The 18,564-nt window shown below is 34.8% G+C and overlaps 1 protein-coding gene across 1 annotated transcript in view; it reads right to left on the reverse strand.

The window, feature by feature from the left end:
• Nucleotides 1–11,255: 11,255 nt before the first annotated feature.
• The window catches only part of LOC149795525 (MICOS complex subunit MIC60-like), a 75,078-nt gene continuing 67,769 nt past the window's right edge, over nt 11,256–18,564 (reverse strand). The window contains exons 12-13 of the mRNA XM_089965332.1: nt 17,944–18,172; nt 11,256–12,891 (exon numbers count right to left, since the gene is read on the reverse strand). Coding sequence (XP_089821458.1) covers nt 12,272–12,891; nt 17,944–18,172 — 849 coding nt within the window. The 3' untranslated portion in view covers nt 11,256–12,271. The remainder of the gene's footprint in view (nt 12,892–17,943; nt 18,173–18,564) is intronic.

Below are 18,564 nucleotides of genomic sequence, written 5' to 3' on the forward strand. Positions count from 1 at the left end.
AAGTTACTGCTAACCTCTCCAAATAATAATATCCATTTATTTGGACTCTCTGAAACAATTTTGACAGAAAATCAGGGTGAAAATTTCTTGTATATCAATGGCTATGACAAACCTTATCAAAGGGATAGGAAAGCAGGCGGTGGTGGGCTCCTTGTGTATGTTAGAACTGGTACTATTTCTAAAAGACAGAAAGACCTAGAAATACAAATAGAATCCATTTGGCTACAGATCACTCTAGAAAAAGCTAAGCCCTATTTAATAGGTTTTGTGTACATCATCACATACTGATTGGTGTGAATATTTTGAACTTTAAGTAGATAAAATTTTAAATGAAGAAAAAGAATTTACATTCTAGGCAATATAAATAGAGACCTTCTCAGTGATCAAATAAAAGTGAATTGGATGGATTTTATTACTTCGTTAGGTATATAGCAACTAGTAAATGAACCACCAGAGTTATATCTATCTCTGAAACACTTTTAGATCATATTTATACCAAGACGAAGATTGGCATAAGTGACCACTTTGCAATTTTTCTAATACGTAACGTCAGTGGCAAATCAGAAACAAAATAATATCCATAAATCCATTACTTATAGATCTTTTCAAAACTTTGATACTGTTAAATTCCTGTAAGATCTGAAACAGATTCTATGGAATACAGTCCAAATCTTTGAAGATATTGATGATGTTTTAGATACATGGACAGATCTGTTCATCAGAATAGTGAACAAACATGCCCCTTTAAAAACACACAGGATAAAGAAAGACCACCAGCCAGGCTGGATCTCCCCAGAAATTTTAGACGCAATAAAGCAAAGAGACTAACTAAAATAAGTAGGAAATCAAGTTGAATATAGATTTCGGAGGAATAAAGTTAATAAAATGATACGTCAAGCCAAACAAGCGCACTACAAAAAAGTGCTGGATGAAAACCAAAATAACCCGAAAGCTATCTGGAAAGTGTTTACAGAGTTTGGTGCAGGGAAATGTAAGAGTAAAACTGAAATTTTATGCCTCAATCATGATGGCATTTATACCGATATTCCAACGGACATCTAAAATATTTTTAATGACTTTTTCATTCAAATTGCTGAAAAGCTTAAAGAACCCAGAACTTCATCTGATCATCTGGAACTCAAACATTTTTGTGCTAAAAAACTACCAAACAATATAAAGTTTGAAATTCATGAAATGAGTCCAGTTTTTGTGTTGAAATATGTTAAAAGCATGGATGATTGCAAAGCTACAGGACATGATATGATTGGACCGAGGCTACTAACGGTAGGTGCACCTGCATTTGTAGAAAGTATAGCTTTCATTTGCATAAAGCTGGAACAAAAGATGATGTAAATAACAACAGACCCATCTCTATCCTTCCTTGTCTCTCCAGATTACTAGAAAAATATGTACATGATTCTTTTCTCAACTATTTGAATACTTATGATCTTATTCATGATAATCAGTCTGGCTTTCGCCATAATCGCTCCTGTGAAACTGCACTTGTATCTTTGATTGATAAATGGCTTAAAGCATTAGATCAAGGAGAAATGGTAGTCACTATTATAGTTGATTTTCATAAAGCTTTTGATCTTGTAGACCATGAAATTTTGCTTGAAAAACTAAAAATCTATCTATGCAGTGAAAACTCCCTAAACTGGTTTACTTCTTTTTTAACCAATAGCATCCAAAAAGTATCTTTAAATGGTCAACTTTATCAAAGTAAAAATATTAATTGTGGAGTTCCACAGAGCTCTATTGTTGGACCTCTTTTATTAATTCTATTTATAAGTGACTTACCTCTTAAGATTGGAACTTCAGTTTCTTTCATTGACTTCTATGCAGATGATACTACACTGTCTGAGATGGGTAAAACCAAAACGGTACTTAAAATAACTTACAAGATGCTCTCAATTGTGCAGGGAAAACAGTATGATCATAAATACAGAAAAAAACAAAAGCCCTACTAGCTACAATGCAACAAAAACGAGCAAGCTGGATAGTGACATACTCCAGGTTCTGTTTGACAATGTGAGCCTTAATATGACCTCTCATGATAAAATTCTTGGTGTATTTGTAGATAACAATCTTATTTGATCTATTCACATTAAACATGTTTCAAAAAAGGTTAATTCTTTTCTTTGGCTACTGATGAATATCAAAATGTACATTCCTCTTCAGTATAGGGTCATCTTTTATAAAACTTATATATATATATATATATATATATATATATATATATATATATATATATATATATATATATATCTGGACTACTGTAATGTAATTTGGGGTAATAGCTCTAATTCAAACATAACAACATCTTTAAGACGCCAGAAGAGCGCTTGTCATTTAATTCTAGATCAATGTATAGACAATGTCCAGGATGCAATGAATAATATAAAGATTTTAACAATACATGAAAGAATATTTCTTAGAAAGGCCAAATTGATGTATAAAGTATCCAGTAATGCCATTACTGTCTATCTAAGCAATATCTTTCACCAAAGAGATGCTGATGGTACTCCAAATTTAAGGTTCATAAGAAGTAAAAATTACATTATATATAGCAAGGCCAAAGAAGGAATTGTTTAAAAAGGTTTTCAATATACTGGTCCACTGGTATGGAACAACATCCCCAGTGACATAATGCAGGCTCCTAGTATTTCTTGTCATAATCAGTGTCTCAAATGGATGAAATCTTTAGACAATTGAACAGTTCTAGTACAATAAATACTGGCTGATTTTCTGTAATTTTGCATCATTTTCAAGTTGAATTTTTCAATGCAGGATGATATTTTATATTTTATGTTTATGTGTTCACAGATGCCTGTGCATATGCTCCAGGCTTGATACTTTGATTTTTAAAATCACTTAATTACCTAGTGTCAAGCCCAATTTTTCACATCATGTTGTTTATACTGTGTATATTGTACATAACAGAGAGAAGCCTCAAGGTAGATCAGTTCTGTAACTAATTAAGTTACCTTCTCTAAATAAAGTCTTTATGATTAATAATTATTATTATTACTATTCAACACTTTTGCTGACCAAAGCATTTTACAAATTACACTTTACAAACTGGATGATTGGAAATTAAAGATGGCCTGCAATTTCAATGTAACAACTGATAGGTAGTTAGTATGCTTGTGAATATTGCTGAGAAGGCTGTTAAAAATTTGTTGTACGAATTTGAAACAATGTGTAATTATTTGAATAATGCAATTGTTTTAATCCTAAAACTAATGTTAACTTCTTAAGAATTGGGGTGGGTGGGGGACATTAATGTGATGCAATAAAGTAGTTCCAGTTTTTTGGACTGTCATAACATGGAATTGGAAAATGCTACAAGGTGATATAGATGTCCTTATCAGACTATTGGAAAATGATTTGTTGAAGCTAAATAGCAATTAGTGGTAAAATATACAAAATATATATACAAATAAAGAATGCTTTTCATTTTAATAGATTGTAAATTTAAACATTTTAAACATTAAATGCTTGTGAATGTACTGAATTCCACATGTTAGCAAGATACAATTTTACAAGTATGTAGTTCTGAAAACTTTATCACGTCAGTTTTGTGAAAAAGTTTTTTTAGAATATACAGGTTCCTTGTTAATTTGCAAAAATGTTGTGCCATCTCAAATTTTGGCATTTACAGTGTGTTATTGATGGATCTTATAGGAGGATATGCTATGTTTAACTTTATTATACATTGATGAATCAACTTTGAACTATTAAATCGATGTAAGTGTAAATTTGTATTCATCTTCAAACCGGACATAAAAACTTGATTCAAGTTCTGCGTTTAACTTTATTATATGTTGATGAACAGACGTTAAACTATTAAATCGATGTAAGTGTAAATTTTTATTCAACTTGAAATCGGACATATAAACTTTGAACTATTGAATCGATGTAAGTGTAAATTTTTATTCAACTTAAAACCAGACTTAAAAACTTGATACAAGTTATGCGTTTAGCTTTATTACATGTTGCTGAATAAACTTTGAATTATTAAATCGATATAAGTGTAAATTTTTATTTCATTTTGAAACCGGACATAAAAACTTGACACAAGGTATATGAGTAGATTTCTTGCTGTAAAACATATCTTTTAATTGTATCATTTAGTTTTATTTGCATTGACATAAGAGGATTGATAAGAACACTGTGATTGACTATGTACTGTAGTTTTTTTCTATACATTGTAGTGTCTTAAATGTTCACACCATGTATATTATCATAAATACTCAAAGCATGATAGGCAAAATAAATTTGAAGACAAAATTATGCCATTCTTTTTTGTTTTGATTATGAATGGCAGGTTAATCAGCAATTTGAACATTGCTGCCAATTGACTGGTTGTTGTTTTAACACAATAACCCCTGGAGCTTTTTGTCTTTTTTGCCTAAAAATCGAGTAGGAAACACATTTTGAAAGCTATTTCTGAATAGACTCAAAAACACCAAATCCCTGGTCATCTTTCAATAACATACTGCCTAGTGGTGTTAGAAACATCGATTTTCATTGGCTGTTTGACTCGCACATGAGCAGAAGGGTAAAAGTTGGACTTTTTTTTTTTTTTTTTTTTTTTGGCTAAACAGAGCCATTATTTTTGTATGGAGACCACTCTTTATTCCAAATGCCCATCTTATCCTACTGTTTGCAAAGGCTCATCTGTCTGTTTGCAGTTCATACTGGTTTGCCTTAGATCTGAGACCAAAAAGTCTAAAATCCGGACACAAAATCAGATTCTGACCACGGGCAAATTTTGGGTAAAAAAAAGTCAGGTCCAGAAAATGAGGTTTTTCTATCTGTATTTTGTAGTGCAACTAGATATTTCAGATTATTTGGTATCATTGTAGAGCTACATCTGTCTACCTTTCTATAATACCACCCATTTTAGTGTATCATGCATGACCATGACGCTACAGAGCTCGGCAGTAGGCTACTACCTCCTGCCCCGTAAAGTCGTCGCTAGGGGTTAATGTGTTAATTAGTAAAGAATATTAATAAGTCACTAAAAGAGAAAAAAATGCTAACTTATTTTCACAAAATAACGCAAAGTGTAAAGTCAAGATGACATCATATTAAAAGGTAAGCAGAGTGAAAGGTAAGCAGAGTGGGAGAGAGTTTCAACAGTTCTCACCAACAAATTGTATAAATTTGTTTCCAGATTACAATCAACTGATGAGTGCCTCAGTATTGGTATAGTGATACCAAGTCTGTTTAGAGTTGTTTCAATGGATTTGACTTGCAGTAGCTAATTTTAGTGAGGCATAACTTACATTTTTGGGTTTTTGAAGTTACAAAATAAATAGACAATTCAGTTAATCATTTTTGTAGGATTTAAATTTAGGCAATAAATTTAAGCAAAGTTAATGCAATATATGTCATGGAAAATAGCAGGTGGCACTCAACAGGTATTATGTATTTCTGACAGTGACAGGTGTAAGGGGAAGTTTTTAGCATACTGAGGCAGAAATTTCTTTACATATTGTAATTGTGGAAATAGGACATGATCTAAGCACACATATACAACCAAAATGGCTAATAATCTGTGCTTGAAAATTCAGCTTCATCTAGTCCAGAGTACACTTACTTCAGCAGTTATTAAAACGGAAAATTAATTTTGCCAGATTATGCAATACCATCTCCTGAAAGTGCAATGAATGAATTACAAAATGTGTACAAAGTTTAAAAATGTCATCTGGTCTATTTTTACCTTTTGAAATCCATTAAGTGAAAATGACCAAGCAGCGCTAGCAGTTTTTGACAAATGCACATCTAAAGGCCAAGTTTATACTCTTATAATCCAAAATACACATATCAGCCATACACCAAAATAAACAGAATTAAATGGTCTTTTAGCAATATGTCAGTGAGAAAAGGTCTTTTTTAAATGACCAGGATTACCGTTGAGGAAAGTCCCAGGAAATTCTTTATCTTAAAAACTAAACCCTATTCAAAGTATGAAGCTTTCAAGTGCAATCAAGTCAGATTAAGAAATGTAGAACTCAGGATCAGCCATTTTATCTCAGCCGTTTATTCATGTTGATTCCTGAAATTCGTAGCCTAGCAGTTTCCAGTGTTTTTCTCTCTCTCACATGAGCATATATACATAAAGGTGCACATGCCAGTACAAATACATATTTTTGATCATGATTGCTGGTTCATTTTGGAAAGACAGTAATAACTGATGTGACTTGAACCAATATGCTTGCTTCATTACTATTTAGGTGTTGTGGATTATGCACTTTATTTCTGCCACTTTAAAATTCCTTTATTCACAGTCTGCAATCCTTTTTCCTTTTCGTAATATAAAACTTGTTTTCAAATCTTATCAAGGCAGATATCTGCCATATAATTGGGGATATTAGCAGGATTATTTTCACACTGGAGTAAACAGAATTAGCATAATTTTGTCACTAAATATCTTTTACCTATGATGCTTTGAAAATTTTAAATAATGTCCATTATGTGAAATGTCAGCACATGTAAACTTTATATTTTTTTCTTCTAATTTTATTTCATAATTGCTCAAGGTGTCTGTGAATAATTTTTATATGTTTATTTGATAGTTATATTTTGTCATTCAGGACTAATATTCCATTCTTCACATGACAGCTGTTACTTTGTATATTTAAAAATACATTTATCACCTGTTCCCCTGTCATGTAATGTGCATCTCATTGCAAGTTAAGTAAAACTGGTCTTTAAAAATTTGTCAGTATACCTTGTTTTGATTTAATACTTTCAGTCCATACAAAGTACACACCTGCCTTTTTGGTCAAAACTTTTATAAAAATAGCCACTCCTTAGCAAAAATGCCTTTTTCATAATCTCATGGAAGAAAGGCAGCTGCTGGAATCTGTGTAGATCATCCAGATTTTCTCAGAACTTATCACCATGCCTGCCTGACAAACTGTTATGGCTTTGTGGATTAAATAAGTCTCAAAAATGGATCTTGCATCAGCCCTTTTGGATGCAGCCATTTTGGGAAGGAAAGGTGTAACCATCAGCAAGAGAGTGCCAACATTGACAAATCGAGCCAGCTCTTCCAGTCTATATATATATATGTATGCAGTTCATCACATTTTCAGTGTGTGCTAATGATGCAGACTGTATCCTCATTAAATTTATCCAGAGTACAGTTTCTTAGTACAATGATGGTATGACTGATACAAATTGATGAACATGAAATATCTCTACACATTTCACATTTTTAGGTGAATTATCAAAATTATTGTTTTTGCAACATAATTTCTGTTGGAGTATCATTTTAATGCAAGTAGTATTTATTGTATACCTGTATGTGTAGTTGTCTGTGTGTAGTCACTCCAAGTAAAAAGTTAGCACATGTAAGTGCACTTCATTATATTCTGTGTATGGTTTGATTATTCTAAAAGATGTTGGTAAACATATTAATGAGAAATTAAAAGTCTTTTTGAAGACCTAATACTTTTCTTTTGTAGTAAATTAACAGTAATTAATAGATTTTTTATTCTCAGCTGCAGTTTCCATATTTAGTCTTTAAAAAGTCTATATCTAGTAAATGTGATTGGTTTGTTGTTTACTGCATGCCAAGACAGGTAGGTTATTTAATGCCAATGCTTTCAGAGTGAAGTCCCTTGACCAAAGAGACACCATGGTTACCAACCTTGGCTTATGTTTGGATTTCAGCCTGCATCCTTCCAATTGCAGTCTGGCATGCTGATCAGTGAGTCACCATGGCGTCTGCCTCCATTAGTCACATCAATATGGCATGCAAGAAGGTGTATCAAGCCAATTTTATACCTCAGCCCACAGGGTGTGTAAAAGATGGGCAACATAGCTACACAGATTAGTTTAATTGACTCAGTCATTGGCTTTCATTGACTTATTTAGAGATAAGACTGTTTATGTAGAGGTTAAAGTATTATGCTTAGCAAAATAAAGACAAATATTATTTAAAATTTACAAGATCAGCCACAGCAATATGGGCCAGGTGACCTACTTCAAGCTCACTTGGTCTAGTTTATTGTATTTATCCCTTTTAGCCTACATTTACTGAAACCTCTTTAGACGAGAATCTCATTAAGGAGAAATCCCCTTATAACTGAATTATGTTTCTTCTCCTAATAGTGTCCTTGTTTTATTTCAGTAAGTTCTGTAGTTGTTGTTGTTGTTATAGGGTTTAACGCCATTTTTCAGCACAAGATAAGCTATACACGGTGGCCAGTATTAACGGTGGAGGAAGAACCCGGGAAAACCCTAGAAAGAACCACCGACCCACGAGAAGCTACCGGCAAGCTTTCTCACATATCCACATTGGCCAAGCCCGAGACTTGAACCTACGCAGATAGAGGTAAGACGGCAGTGATCCGTGACGGAGAGCGCTTTAGACCACTCGGGGCCCCCAGTAAGTTCTGTAAACTGAAACAGTATTACTCTGAAATCTAGTGCTGGGTTACAATGAAAAAGTTTTTTACCACTGTATATATCTGAACATACCATGGGTTCATTCCATGGTATACCGTAATTATATTAGGGACCAACAATTTAATGTTCTGGGGCAGGTGTGTGGCACTATTTTTCATTTTGGTCCGTCAGTAGCTAGATAAAACAGCTTACTTTCATTTTTAGCAAAATACAATCATATTGAATCCATTAAATTATTATTCAGGAAAAATAATTATCCGAGACAAAAGAAAAGATGTCTCATCTCAAAAGAAAACCCACCCCCTCCCATGGGTCAGTACTTTACAGTAGATGAATTTGATATGTGTTAATTGTTGTAAATGTTGTAATAAATAAAAAACTTAGTAAAGAGATATAATTAAGCTTGTGCAACAGTGGACACTGATACAAATGTGTTATGATTTGGATTTTTAACGTAGCTTTAACAATTCTTCAGCCATATCACTATGATGTCTGCAATGATGCTGTTTATAGTGATGTCTAGCACTGGGACATCATGCCGCAGACATGTAGCATGATGTCCCACCCAGTCACGTTATCCTGACACCAGGCCAACCAGTCCTAACACAAACCTTTTAATGCTGAGCGCCTAGCGAGGCAGCTGTTAGTGCCATTTTTGTAAGTCTTTGGTATGGCTTGGCAGGGGATCAAACCCATGACCTCACAGTAGCAGGTAAACAGATCTGTGTGATGTTACTGGAAAATAATGAAGCTCTGTAACTATCTAGCGTTTAGATCACAGTCTAGAACAATGAGTAGCTCTTCAATGATTCAAAGGCAAGCCTATCAAAACATGACAGACAGACACGACTCATTCCCTCAAACTTATGAACAAATATCTCGGGTGAAAAATGACTGCATCCATACAGTTTCACGAATCCATATCGACTTTTGATGTTACATGCAGAATGCAAAAAGGATTGTTCACCTTTTGCATGAAAGTTATGAAACTTTAAAATTTCTATCTCTTGCAAAGCTTGGGAGTGCAAGATCAAAATTATTTAAATAGTCGTTATGACTTTAATTTGAAATATGCACAAATGTAAGATTTGTTTTACCAGATGACAAAAACACTGTTCACCAAATCGCAAAATATTGTTATGAACGATTTTCAAATACATTCAAATGCCTTGGTGGTTGTGATGTCTTTGCCTTGTATGGCATGGGTTATAAGGTGTTATTATAAATGTTACATAAAAAAGATAATGGATAGTATAGTATATACATGGTATGCACAAAACCTGTGGTCATAATACTCAAAAATAAAACTCAAGTATTATGTGAAAAGTAGGTCTCAGGCCTTTTTTGTGTTGGTGTGGTACCAGCAATGTATACAACCATCTCACTTAATGAATCTAACATGAATAGTTAAAACACAAACTGAGCCAAAGATGGTAGAGCACAGTGACCTACTTTTGTGATAAGGGTGTATTGGTCATCTCACATCTGTCTGCACAAGTTCAGGTCTCACCTCAACCAACATGGGTATGTGAGAAAGTTTGCAAGTAGGTTCAAATTGGTTAGTGGTCTCCTTCTAACCAATACACTTGGCTGCCATGTGACTATCATGTACTGAAAAATGGCATTTATGCCCATAAACCAACAAACCAATGACCAAGTTTTTGTTTTTTCCAGATATAAATATGCAGCATAAAACAACCGTGTGAAATGCAAAAAACTTCCGCCAAGAATGTAGAGTACAACCAACATAAATCTCAGACTGCCAATCCTAACAAAACCTTTTCTGTTAGGCAATCAATATTTTTCCTCAAGTTATACCAATTTTTCAGTAAGGGGTAACAAAATATCATATACTGTAATTGTCAAGTTGGAAAAAATGCATTAAAAGGTTAAAAAGTGTAACTGGAATCTGGTGTAGTGACAGTAAATATTTTGTTCAACTAAAAAGATTTTACTGTACACTTCAACCTTAATTACCTCCAGTACAGTTTCAACAATCTGCAGTTTCAAACCCCTTGGAGTGGTTTCTTGGTCCCAACTTGAATTTTCCTTTTTACTTTTTCAATTTCACATGGCAACAGTAATCTCTCTTGCCAGAAGACATACTCAAAATAAAACATATCCAATCAACGTAACTGTTGCCCTTCCAGTTATTCCTTTTAATTCATTTGTGCTATTCAACTTTTTAAGAGGTTATTGTCCCTTTCGTCTTGAACCTGTATTGTTTGTTGGATGCCATTTTGGAAAATTCTAAAAGCTAGGTGATCATGCAGACATTTCACATGAAATGTATGCCCACTTTAAAGCAGTCTGGTTCTCTGACAAACACCACTGATTCTAATTTGAAACAGATCAGTATAAAACATGGGCAAGCCAGTATTGGGATTTTACTGCAATTATATTTCAGTAATTTCTGCTATTATTCCACCAGTCCATATTTTAAGGGTCATTACAATAGGACTTGTGGTCAAGTCATAAGGGTTAACAGGACTGACAGGAATAAAGTTAGCCACCATAATTCCCTCCAGTGGGGTTAGGTGTTATGAATTCCACTCTAAACTGTTGCATAGGACCTTGCAAAAACAATAGTTGAGATGGAGTTAAGACTACGTATGTATAAGCTTTGATATGCATGGAAGCCAACAGCTTCACAAGGGTGGTACAATAGTTCTCAACTCTGTAGTTATAAACCAGAGATTAGGACAGGCGATAAAGCTGTTCTCATGACTGGGGGCAAAATTTTCCGTACTGTTGTGCAAGTAAACCAAAAATTGATCAAGAGTCTGCCAACAAGAAGGGTTAAAAAATAAAACGGGGGTAAAACAATATAAGTTGTAAATATTTTACTCTTCATTTATCACAACAAAATTTATGTTTAAAGTCACTGGAAATAGGATGCATTTTACAGCCTTTTTTGAATCCACATTTTGCAAAAACATTTACTACTCCCTACCTTTGAATATTGTGAAATACCTATTCAGAGAATCACCAGCATAATACAAAATATTCTTCAAAAGCATCTATAAGATAAAAGTAAATGACAAACATCAAGCACAAGTTATGCTAAACTTAAGTGCTTCACTCATACTCTGGTCACAGTCTCGGTAGTGAATATTTAATTTCTCTTTTGTTTTGATTGTTCATTCAAAATTGCATGTCTGTGACATCCTTGTATTCTTATGCAAGAGAATGCTTTCAAAACCATCTGGAAAGAAAGCTGTCCACATGTGAATCAATATCAACAGAAAAACTGTTTTTTGAGCTTTAAGTCCTTTAGGTACAAAAACGATTCATGGCCATTTTTATTTGAAGACAAAAATTTACTTCATCTACCTAACATTTACACCTGTCACTTGCATGATGAGAGCTTAAATTATTAGGTCTATTAATTCATGAAAACAGTCTTCTGACCTGAGTTTGTGAACATATGGAATCTGCACTATTAATATCACTGATGTGTATGCAGTAGTATTTTATTCGTCTTTTTATTATCAACTGCACAAATAATTGTAAATTACAGCAATCATTCATCAAACAATATTAATATAAGAATTAAAATAAATTGTATGGTTGTAAACTTTATGCAAATGAATAACGAACTGTCAATTACTGCTATCATTCATTTAGATAAAGGTTAAATGTATGCTGTTATATGATTATTTTATGAAACATGGCAACTGTTTATCAAAATTTGGAATGGATGTTTAAAGGCATTACTGTTTTGCAAGACAATTTTTCATTTCATTAAGTGGCGAGTTCCAGTATACCCTCTACATAACCAATACACCAGATTTCTATTAAATTTCTTAATTGATTTAATATGAAAACTCTATCAACGTCTTGTTTAAAATATTGTTCCAAGACCTCTGGCTGAAGCAAATGCCATTAGGGTCATTGCAGCTTGTCTTGCCTCTAGATATAGCTTTGCTTCTTCAATCCAATCTGCAGCCACACGTCGTGGAGCTCCTTGCAACTGGTTCATCAGGCGGACAGCATTCTCAAACTCCCCCCTTTCTAGCCAAAACTTTGCACTAGCTAAGATCGAAAATGTATTAAGATCATCTACATCCACTTCTGTGTCTTTACATTTTGTATAAATAGAGTCAAAAATGAAAACTGACTGAAGGTAAGACAGAAAATATCTCAGCAATGACCCTCCAGTTTCATCGACCATTGACACTCTCCTGCAAATTTTCTGCACTTTTGGGAATCTGGCTCTCAGATTATCCTCTGTCCACACACCTTTTGTCAAAATCTGCTCAGGGATTTTCTCTACAACATTCATAACAAATGGATGGTTTCCAGAAGCCTCAGAAATTGCCTTCACCTCGTTACTCAGAGGTCTCAGCTGCTCTTCCATTTTAGCACCTTCTGGGTTTCCCAGTCGGATAGCACCATTCAGGGCAACACAGGCAAGCCATAGTGTTTGAGCCTGCTGGGCCATTTTTTCACTCTCAGCACGCACTAATGGAAAAAGGAAAAAAAATTAAAATGTCAGAACTGTGAAAAAATATGTTGAAAAATTTGTAAATGAACAAACGATATATTTTGGTAGCAACAAAATAAAATGTATATTGACATCTGTATTGTTTTTCAGCACAAGTAACGTCCAGATCTTATAAGCTATTGTGCATAGTCCAATTGATTTCAAAATTCTTTTTGTGGTGAGCTTATAATTTATTTTTATACAAGTGTATGCATAGGAACTACACAGATTTTAGATTATCCCTCTATTATTGTATACATACTTTCATTGTTAAATGAAAATTGGCTGAGAATTTATTATAATGAAATAAGAATATTTTTTTCTGGATGACTGTAATTAGTTTTGTTTGATGATAGGGCAAAAAAACAGATCAATGAAAGTCTTGATCTCTTACCAAGTAATGATGACACAAAAACAATAATACAAAGTTGCAATATAAAATCCCCACTATATAAATCATAACAGTGGCTTGATCTAATAAATCACCAACAGAATGATTGACAGATTTTAACTATACTCAATCTGATGCTGTTCATTCAAGCCAGAATTCAGTGTGTACCCTTATTTTATAAACATGAACTGCTTTACTTTGAAAATGTTGACGATGACTTGTTGTCACAACATGCCCTGTCATTAATGTCTATGTAGATTATAGTCCTACAATGTGAGACATCAACTCTGGTACGTGTGACGGGGATGGAAGAGGGGCAAAGCCTTCCTGTCAAACTAATCAATGTAGCTTGTTTGTACCCTGTCCACAGTGCAACTGGAGGCAAAATAAGCTCATACAGTTGGCAGCCAATACTGACACTGTCTCACAGTTTAGAGCCTAGCTGCCTTACCTGTACTAAGGTTCCTCTGACGCCTTTTTTTTACTGAGGCAAACCCATTCAAAATCATCGTTGCATTTTTCAAGCTCAATTCATCACTATTTCAGTTATTTGATGAGCAACTATAGCAGGGGAAGGTCAAAGTTGGTTGACTATATTTTTCTTTATCAAAATGAATATGTCTGATCACAATGAGCAGAATTTTGTTTAAGAAACTCGAAAGCTTGTTAACACAATTCACATTTCCTACTATGGATTTTCAACCAAATGAAATGGTGGAAAAAGATATCAGAGAAAGTATAGTATAAATAAAGCAATTAGATTTGAAACTCTGCATTATCTACTCAGAACACACTGGAACCAAAGATGTAATTCAGTTCACAACAGCAACACTATAAAGGAGCAATACAGGTCATTTCTACATCTCTTAAAAAATAGAACATGCATTATTCATTAAAATTGTGCCTAATCTTTACTCAGTGTGTGATTTTATCTGCACTGATTCACAATTTGTGTGTGAAATTTACATTTTAGCAGGATTTTCACAAACATCCTGGAGGCAACCCTGCAGATGGGATCAACAAGTTTCCTAATGCACCAATTACAAAAAATTCACCACTTGGCATCGTAAATCTTGGAGGATGATTGCCTTCTAAAGTCTGACTGTTCATCCCGGTTAGTTTGTACCCCCCTAACGATTTCAAAAATGAGAACATTTAATGTGATAAAAAGTGCACAGAACTAAGTCAATTTAATCATTGATTTATGATTTCTAACCTGACTCTGACCAGAATGGCATTAATGCTGGCATCCCCTGCACCATTTCATGCTTAATGGACTTTCCATACTAACATGGCACCATATTGCATACACTATAGGCTAGTTTATTTCCCTCAGACAACATAATGACGTAGTTCATCCTGTTCGGTAACTGTTGAATAATTGCGTAAATTACATAATGTTGAGAGTTTGGAATTATATCCCTCTGCATACATGGACATAGAAATTAAACTGCTTGTTAAATCCACATGAAAAGAAAATTTGTAGTTGTCATTATTTTCCTTTGCTTGATTCCACATTGTAAATATCGGAAGCAGACGACTTATGTATGTACATATATAGTCGTGATACACCCCTTTGCTGGAAATGGACTTGTCCAGAAACTGGAAATGGATCTGAGCATGTCCGTCTATTACACCGAAAACTTCCATTAAGCATGAAACACGCATATGATGCCTGTGTTAGGGCCACTCAACTCAAAGTCAGTTAGAAACTATAAATCAATGATTTGATTGACTGAGTTCCTTGCACTTTTTATCACCTTAAATGTTTTCATTATTTAAATCGGTAGGGGGTTACAAACAAACGGGTTTGTATTATCAGACTATAGCTTGAACAATGTATTTGGCAACCTGGCATGAAAACTGGTTCTGGAGGATAAATCATTTGATCTTAGCAAGGCATGAAGGTCAAGGATTTGAGGAGTGTTGTGCACAAGGGACCCTCTGTGCTGCAAAAAAACAAAAACAGATCACTCGTGGAATACCCAACCGACAGATCATTGAACTTTGATCTCTGAGGTCAGGATAAGCCATGACTTGGAAGTATTTATCTGTGAAGAACCTGAGGGATTACTGTGAAAGGTGGAATGAATAAGTGTACAGTAGATCTCATTTTAGACTGAAGGCATCCACTACATATGCCCTCCGGTTTGACAGTGGAGCCTCCCACTGGCTTTCTCTGCAAATGAAAAGGTGTCTCTGCTTAAAACTGCTGTAGAGACCATTCCATGAGCACAGTTTGGACAAGCTATCCACCAAAACATTCCTCTGACCTTGAATATGGCAGAATATAAGCGTAATCTCCCCTTAAAGCTTTCCAATGAAGGTTCCAAATTTCCAAGCAGAGTTTTAAAGAAACAGAATTTCCCAGGATTTCTTCACCGGTTATGCTGGCTATATAATAAAGACTTTGTCTATCTTAGGTGTTGTTACAAGAATTTTTAATTCCCTTTATTTTGATGTATGACTGATGGGTATAATTTAGGTTCTATAGTATACAGCCTGGGCTCAAGATGTGCTCGTATAAAAAAACTGCTAGCTCCACATGGTCATTTTCACATCCTGGACTTCAGAGGTAAATTGAAGAAAAAAGAGCCAATAATGTTTTCTACTTTTTAGATATTTTGTAATTCGTTCATTACACATTCAGAAGCTGCTATTGCCTACTTCAGCAAAATTCGTTTTCCCATTATAATAACTACTAAAGTTAGTGTACTTTTGATAAACTATGTTAATTTGTCAAGCACATGGGAGCATCCATTTTGTTATACTGTGTGCTTAGATCGTGTAATTTCCACAAGTACAGTATCCAAAGAAATATCAGCCACATTACATAAAATTAGCATAGAGGTATGCTAACATTATCTCTACTGTGCATGTTACAAATGCAAACAACTTCACCTTATGTACGTCACTCTCTGAAAAGTACATAATAACTGGTGAGCACCCCCTAAGGAGCATCACTGCCTCCTCAGCAGCTCAGGTACACCATGACTGACATGTCTGCAGTGACCATGATACTAATGCTTTATGCTGATAATGTACCCATTCAGTGCAACAAAAAAACAGCTCATAGAAAATCAATCTGGGAGGGGTATCAACCTGATCCCTTCTCTCAGACTGGTTATCAACATTCAAACACCATTCCCCATACTGAAAGGAAATAAAAAGAAAGGGTAGCTATAAAATCGTGCTCTTCCTCCTGCTGTCAGGCACTTACACCAGTGGTCAAAACTCTGTACATGGTCCAAAAACTATTGACTAACGCACAAAATATGTTGCCCAGATATCCATGCCCGATGCACAATGCTCTGTAAACAAAACCAAAAACAAGATTGCTACTATACACCATGCCTAGTGATTGATACCTATCAATGTCCAGTGCTAAGTGATCAGAACCCAGTGACAGGTTGTTGCTGCCCATTGCCTGATTAAAGACTTCCTTACACTAGAAAATACCAAACAGCCCTTACCATGAGATCACCTTTAGTGAATGTAGAAAGCCTCCTACCTCCAAACACCTCTCTCACTGAATCATTAACCTTCCATATATTGGAAAGTGCCATCATTAAACCAGGTGATTTCTGTACAGTGGGAAGTGCCATAGGCACAAGCAATTTTCATATACTGGGATGTGCCATAGCCAAATTTCTCACAAAGTCAGGTGACTTCTGCATAATGGGAAAGGCCACCATTAAAATAGGCAGTATCTGTACACCAAGAATAACTGAAGCCATAGCCACCTCCTGTGAATAGAGGGGATCCTCCTCAAAACATGACGAAGTGGGTGTCTTTTCTCCCTAGCCATACAAGCCCAGTGACTTCCACCATGTCCCAAACCTCACTGAGCCGCAAACTAACAAATGGGGCAATGGTCAATGTATACAAATGCTATGAATGCAAGGCAGGTGGTGTGAGTATCCCTTACTGCCTTTTATGCCCGTATTTGCCAAAATCTTCGGGAAATATATAAATATAACAAGAACTGGAACAATATAAGGGTAGGCAGTACTTACCCTGACACCAGTTACTACTGAGGTGTAACACAAGAAGCACAACTTCACTAGCACTAGCAATGTACTCAGAATCCTCAAATCAACAAAATTAGATACTGATACAGAGAAATAAAGCAAAGACTGGAGAGAAATAAATACAACACAAAAAAGGACACAACTGACAGTACAAATGCCAGAAAATATCTGCATTGACAAAGTGTTGTGCATACGATACACTTATATTTATTAAATGCATGAACTCCAAAGAAGATGTCCCAATGATAAGTGGACAAAAGTATCAGACTGTGATCATGTTGCATTTTATTCTACACCTCCAATTACTAAATGAAGGAGAGAATAATGTCCCTGGTCTGAGTCCATCATAAGGACAACAACTGCAATAACTGTATATCATGCATTACTGCTATTAAAAAATAAACATATTGGACAAAATGCAATGAAATCAATAACTCAATAACTACTTGAAAAGACTTAACGAAGTACCTTTAAACCCTATAAAGTCATTATTTCTGGAATAGTCATAACTTTTTAACTGATATCTCCATTATTATTCAATGCCAGTTTGCTATGATAGCATAAGCCAAGTAAAAACAAAGACAAAGCTTTAGCCTAATATAGCTTACTGTCTACAGCTGCCTCAATGCCTTTAAGCCGGGCAATCCAGCCGACCATCTCAGTGTGGAAAGAGGACCGTTCCTCAAGAAGCTTAGTGTGAAGCACTCTCTCAAACTGTGCCTCCAGCTCTTTTTCACGAACACGCAGCACTTCTTGCAAGTGCTCACTGTGTGCAGCTGCCTGTCGAGCTAGGTGGTGACGTAGGTCCTCCTCAAACTGAACTTGTGCTGCAGCATCCTGAACAAAGGAAATGACAAAAATTTCAGATAGATAGAAAACTGGTATTGTAAAGTGCTGACCAAAGCTGATTCATTCCACTTATAACGAGATGGCAGCATGGCTCCCTTTTTTTTTTAAATTTAAGGTGACCTAAATACATGCTCTTGGTAAAGCCAATGATTCATATCCCAAGCTGATTTTTAATCCCAGCACTGTGTTTAATGTTGCCTTAACTTCCAAAATTATCTAAAACATACTGCAGTGTTATATTTGTTAACAAAAATAAAGAAAAGCTATCAAGTTCAGACAAGTTAAAAGATTTTTTAACACAGTCAGAATTGTTTAATGTCTGGAGGAAGTAACATGTAGCTAGTTTGACATTTTCCGAGAATTTGTTAATGTGATCCTGC

The sequence above is a fragment of the Sinohyriopsis cumingii genome, chromosome 7 (assembly GCF_028554795.1).
Source record: "Sinohyriopsis cumingii isolate HCF-2022 chromosome 7, ASM2855479v2, whole genome shotgun sequence".
NCBI classification, from domain to species: Eukaryota; Metazoa; Mollusca; class Bivalvia; order Unionida; family Unionidae; genus Sinohyriopsis; species Sinohyriopsis cumingii.